The 6,000-nt window shown below is 51.5% G+C and overlaps 1 protein-coding gene across 1 annotated transcript; it reads right to left on the reverse strand.

Annotated features, from left to right (window-relative positions):
* Positions 1-2,719: 2,719 nt before the first annotated feature.
* Positions 2,720-5,851, reverse strand: CBX8 (chromobox 8). Its single transcript, XM_024205918.2, has 5 exons — positions 5,728-5,851; positions 5,243-5,286; positions 4,995-5,060; positions 4,827-4,893; positions 2,720-4,600 (listed from the first exon to the last, which is right to left on the reverse strand). The coding sequence occupies exons 1-5, from the start codon at positions 5,794-5,796 to the stop codon at positions 3,767-3,769; spliced, it is 1,080 nt and encodes a 359-aa protein (XP_024061686.1). The 5' UTR covers positions 5,797-5,851; the 3' UTR covers positions 2,720-3,766.
* Positions 5,852-6,000: the final 149 nt, after the last annotated feature.

The raw sequence follows: 6,000 nt of genomic DNA on the forward strand, positions 1-6,000 counted from the left end.
TCCCGTCCAGACAGAGCCCGAAACGTGGGCTCGCTAGGAGAAAGCATCACCCCAGCCCCTGGCACAGTGCTCACCTGCAGGCGGCGCCGGCTGGACCATCGCCCCGGCCACACCACGGGGGGAAGCGGGCCAGGGTCAGGTTGACCTTGTGATCACCACGCAATGGTGTAACTCAGGCAAACCCAAGGGCTGCCCCTGCTCAGCGCCGGGGACAAACAGCTGCTGGGCTGGGCTGGCTCCGGTTCGGGAGCACAGCGCTGCGCTGCGCGGCAAAGCCAAGCAAACGCGCTCTTGGGACGGGCCGCGGCGCGCAGGGCGATTCGGCGGCCAGGGTGCGCCGCAGACACCGGCAGGGGGCAGCAAACCACCCCGGGTTTAAATGCCCAGGTTCAGCCCCAGGCCCGCTGCGGAGAACAGGGGCGAGTGAAGCCGGGGGTGCTGCGGGCAGGCCCAATGCAGGGCCCGCCTCGCAGCTTTGTTCCGGTTCTGAGTCCGGCCCATTTACACGCGGCTCAGCCCCACTCAGACGGGTGCGCACCGAGACCCACGGGGGGGGGCAGGATGTTCTGGGGCGGCGTGGGGCAGCCGGACAAGAGACGCCCTTTGCGGGGGGGGGGGGGGGCCTGGCTGCTTTCATCCACGCCCCTCACCCCCAGCGAAGGCAGAACCAGCTGCCCCTGCGGAGTGTCGGTGGGAAACAACTCCTCCACTCACCCCCTCCGCCAGGAGCCCCGGGAGTTGCCTAGCAATCTGGACATTCATTTCCTAAATCGATTCGTGCATGTTAATGCCTGGCCGATAGATGGTTTGCAGAGACGGTGTATGGAAGCGGCTGCAGGCTGGGTTCCCATCCAGCGCTGCTGGGGCAGGAGAGCCGGGGGTTCCCGTGCGGAGGGACCCGCTCCCAGGGGCGGGATGGAGCCGGCCCGTCCCAGCCAGAGCCTAGAGATGCGGGGCTGGGTTTGCCTCGTGGGTGCGAAGCCGAGAAGCAGCCGCTGGTGTTGCGGGAGGGACGCGGGCCCTCCCCGCGGCGGGGAAGTCAGGTCCGGCGGGTGCCGGGGCGAGGGCGACGCGGGGCTCGTTCGGACGCCAGCGCCGGGGGTCGCGCATCCAGGCAGGGGATGGGAGGTCCACACCCGCCCCGCGCCGGGCACCTTCCCTGCAGCAGCGGGCGCCAGGGCAGGGCAGGCTCCTGGCTGTTCAACAGCGCAAGTTCCTGTCCTCTCCCCCCCGCCCAGGAACAGCCAGTACCGGGGGCTTCGGGCTAAGGGACGGCGAGCCCACGTGCAGGGGCAGGCGGTCGGGACCGAGCCCCCGTCCCCCCGGGAATCACGCGGGGAGAGAGATGTGCCAGCTAGAAACAAGCAAGGTGGAGATTGCAGGGGGGACATAAGAAGGACACGGTTCTATTTACAAAGTATATATTTAAACTCACATAAAAAGCAGGTATTATGTAGACATTCACGGTTGGCAGAAGACACGTATTTAAGCTTCACTTCTGAGACTGAGATTTAGCCAGATTTGTTTTTACAAGTCTTAGAATTAAATAACACACATACACACACACATCCAATATAGCTGTAGATATGTACATACACACAGGTATGTCTAGCTTTCTAGATGTATATATGTGCGTATCTAGACACATATATATTTATACAGGTCTGGAGTGAAGAATGCCAAATTAAGATCACACCCTGACTTTTAGAATGAGGCGGGAGCTGCATTGTGATCTCTTGAACAAGGGGAGGTATTTTCCAGTGTTCAGGTCTATAGGGTAGAGGACAGGTAGACAAATCCTCATTATCAGACACATGGTAACAGACATGTCCCATGTAGGTTGGACCTGAAAACAGCATCAAGATTGTTACATTCCTTGCTTCAGTTCTTTGTACAAACTAAGTTTAAAATCTTGGTTTTACAAAATATTATATTAAAAAAACACACAAGCAGCGCCCTGTGTACAGCTTAACCAGAGTCCCCTTGTTCATTTGACTGGATGAAGGCGAAAGTCCCAAAGATGGAAGGGAAAGGGCTCTAAAGAGGTAGGAGGTAAAATTATCCAGAATGGGCCTAAGAGCAGCAAAGGCTACTGCTTGTACTCCTGCCCCTTCCTCTTCCCATCAGGCCCCATGTGTTTTCATCCTCTGTGCAGTCCCCACATTAAGAAGCATTAAGACCTTCACTGAGCCAATCAGAGAAGATAGGAAAGGCCAGGCTCCTCTAGCCGAGGCCCTTCGGGGCGGCTGGACAGTTTTGTGCTTTTGAACCAACAAAGGTGCTTAAACCAATCTATGTTAGGAGTGGAGAGCACCTGTTACACCTTAAAAAACAACCCCAACACCTATCCCCTTCTCCCATAACAGGCTCAAAAAAAATCAACCTCTCCCTTAACGGGGTAAAGTTGGAATATGGAGTTCAGAGAGAGAGAAAAACCACTTCTAGAATCCCCATTCGCTTTCTGCAAGGTAGCAAAAGATTTCTGGTCTCCGCTAGTGGATGGAAACCGCGGCATTTTGTTCAGTCATTAAATCTCACTAAGCCTGGAGCAAAACCAAACCAAACCATTCACATATGCCTTCCAAAGAGAAGGGTGTGAACAAATACTAACAGCCACCTGTGTCAGCATCACCTACTTTGTGCCTAGTAGTAGATCTCCTCTCAGCCATTGTGAAACTGGCATAAGACAGGGAGAATATTTATTTTCCTCTAACCCCCAAAAGTGACTCTGGAATTCGTTGGGGGAGATGTGGATATTGTAGAACACTGTATCTGGAGTCTCCCAGCAGTCCAAAGGGAACTGTGGCCTGGAAAAAAAGCAACACTTTCTATAATAACATGAGCATCTAAATATGGGCAGTGACACTTTATCCTCCCAAACTTTTCTGGCATTTCAGGAATGTAAACAGATTTTTTTTTAAGTGGGTGGGGGAAAGAATCAAGCAAACAGACAAAATGAAAACAGCTTCTCAGCTCAGTTCTGTCTCCCATAACTGCTATGACAATTCTATTAAAGTGCATTTCAGTATCACTCCTTTTAGGAATCTTAAACATACAAACCTCCTCTTCATTGGCAAGAAGAGGTAATTCAAGTTAATACTTCACTAGAACAACTTTTAGTCTTTTTATGGACTTCTGCTTTTTTTGATTTTATACCAACTTTTTTTTTTTTTTAATTGGAAACAAAACCCAACAATACTGTAAATTCAAGTGCTTATTTCAGCTGTCCAGACTGACAGGTCTGGATACAGCACACTTGATTGTACAAGCAACACCTTATATCACAATCAAGAAATCAGGGCATTTTGCCCTGAAAGGGATACAACTTCCCCACGCATCATCCAGAGCATCTTATGAAAAAATCATAATTAATAAAACCCCAAAACATAATTAGCTACAAACATCATTCATTATATACACTGGCTCCTGCAACAGATACATGAACTCGTTAGTTCTCAGTTTTATTGTCCTTTCTAAGAACAACTGAGCAGTCACTGTTCAGTCTCCATTTAAATAAAACAACTTAGAGTTGAAATATATATATATATATAGATATATATATATAGGTATTTTTTCTTAAATAACATATTTACATCTAATAGAAAATATAACTCTAGAGATAATCTTTCAATGAAACAGAAAACTAGAGAAAAAAAAAGAATGCAAGCAGAAAGAATTAAGACAGTTTCTAGGTCCTGTCCTGGAAAAAAAAAAACCACCAAGCTCTAACCAAGCCTTTATCTCTCTGGATCTATCCTGCAAACACTCATCGCTTTTCTTTAAAGAATCCTTGGTCCGTGCTGCTCTCTTTAATTGTAACGGTCAAAAAGTTAGATGTCACATCAGTCACCACCACTTTCTCCAGGTTGTTGAGAGATGGGCTCCAGGACTCCTCTTCCGGGTCCCCCAGAATCCTGGAGACAGGGATTCTGGCAATGAGGGAGGGTCTGCCAGACTGAGTCCCCACACTGTCTCTGTACAAGGTTCCCACAGAGCCCTGGTTTGCGGAGCTGTGCATGATCTTAGGGCCGCCAGGATCCAATCCATCTTGCCCCTTGGGGTCCAAAAAGTCTGACCTATGCTTGGTGACCCTGGGTGGGTAAGTCTCTGAGGCTCCCAGCTTCATGCCAGCCTCTACTCTATTGGGGCTGGACATGGCACCAGAGAGGTCAGGCTCCTGCCTCCTGGCTAGCTGGATCACACTGTGTCCTGAGCCAAACTTCGCTACCCCAGGAACGGCCTCCTCTATTTTCCGGGTTTTGAGGTAGTCCCCCATCTTGTCCCCTGGCTCACATAATTTCCTCTTGGAGACATCCAGAGCCTCTGGCAAGTCCTTGTAATGCTCTTTCCTAGGCTTTGGGCCTCTCTTTTTAGGGATCTCTCCAGGTTTCTCTTCCATTCTCCCAACCCGGTCCCGGATGCTCTCACCCCTCAAGGTGCTGGGACTGCCCTGGGCGGGCAGAGCTATGTTTCTCAGTCCTTCCCTAGCCCGGGAAGTGGAGCCCAGCTCCTGGGGTGATCTACCAGGATATGGCACCCGGATCCCCCTGGCAGAGTCACTGCGGAATTCATAGGTTTTGGCTTTTGCTTTTGCCTGTGCCTGCAAAGAAGATAAATCAACCGGTGACTTTATTATCCTGCCATTCGGCTCCATAATTACAACTTCCCAGATAAGCAATGGCCTTTCCACAAGCATTCCCCATCAGTGCTGGAGCCGGATCCTGCTATAAGCATGCTGGTTCTGATGCTCCCCATTGCAGCATGCAGCCCTCTCCACTCACCAACTAAACAATGTCAATGCACACACTAGGCTCCTGCCTCCTTACCTTTAACAGGAAGGTTTTGGGTTTGGGGCCTCGCTTTTTGGGGCCGTATAGCTCCATTTCTCGTTCCCTAGAGGTATTAAAAAAAAAAACAGTTTCAATTCAGCATTGCTACAAGACAGAGCAACGTTTTTATAAGTGTGATGTATATGACTAGCAAAGGCCTTGTACCTTTCCTCAAAGGCTGCAAGCAGCCGGGCATCCAGAATGTTTTCCTCGGGTTCCCAGGTGCTGTACCTATCAGGACATGCACAGAGATTGAGAAACAGTGTCAGCTATGAGTGAGGGGGGACAGGATATATAAAATTAAAAAACAAAACAGGATCTAGCTTTTCTTTCTACTACAGTGCAAAATAAATAATAACCACCATCTTCTGAGTATTTGCTAGGCTGCATAATTGTATATATAACCTACTTACTTCTGAGACCAGCCCTTCCATTTCACGAGATATTCCATGCGCCCCTGCAGTTGCACAGAGAGAAAATAAATAGGCATGGGGGGAATCAAGATAGATGCATGCAATAAAAATATGCATGTAGCCACATGCATGCAACCAAATAAGCCTGCACCAATGGGCATGTGTCAAATATATGCAAACGGCCAAATGCATGGAACAAAAAATATGCGAGCAGCAAATCCATGCAGCCAAACAGGGCTGCAGCAAAATGCATCTGGCAAAAATATGCATGCAGCCAAGCGCATGCAGCAAAGCAGGCCGGGGTGCAAATGGGCATGCAGGGCAAAAAATCCCCCGCTGCAATGTGTGCAGGTCCAGGGGCAGAGGCAGCTCTGAGCCGCAGCCGCGAATGGGGGCAGCTGGGGGAGGGAGCAGGGCTGCTCTCCGGCCTCCCGCATGCCTGGGGGGCTGCATGCACGGGGCGGGGGGGCCCGGGAGACACCTACTTTGCGGATGCGGCGCTTGAGCAGGGCCTCGGCCGCGAACACCCGCTCCCCGACGGCGGAAAGCTCCATGTTTACTCGGCCGCGGGCAGCAGAGAAGCAGCAGCCAGCGCAGCCCAGACCATAATACTCCGCCCGCTGACGTCAGCCCTTCCCGTGGCCCCCCTCCCGCCCCCCCGCTCTCGGCCCTCCCCCCGCACTTGTTGCTGGCGGAGCCGGTGGAATATTCCGCCTGCACCGCATTGGCCAGGGCCCGGCCCCGCCTCCTCCCCCCCC

The sequence above is a fragment of the Terrapene carolina genome, unplaced genomic scaffold (genome assembly GCF_002925995.2).
Source record: "Terrapene carolina triunguis isolate 2854851 unplaced genomic scaffold, T_m_triunguis-2.0 Scaffold192, whole genome shotgun sequence".
Taxonomy (NCBI): domain Eukaryota; kingdom Metazoa; phylum Chordata; order Testudines; family Emydidae; genus Terrapene; species Terrapene triunguis.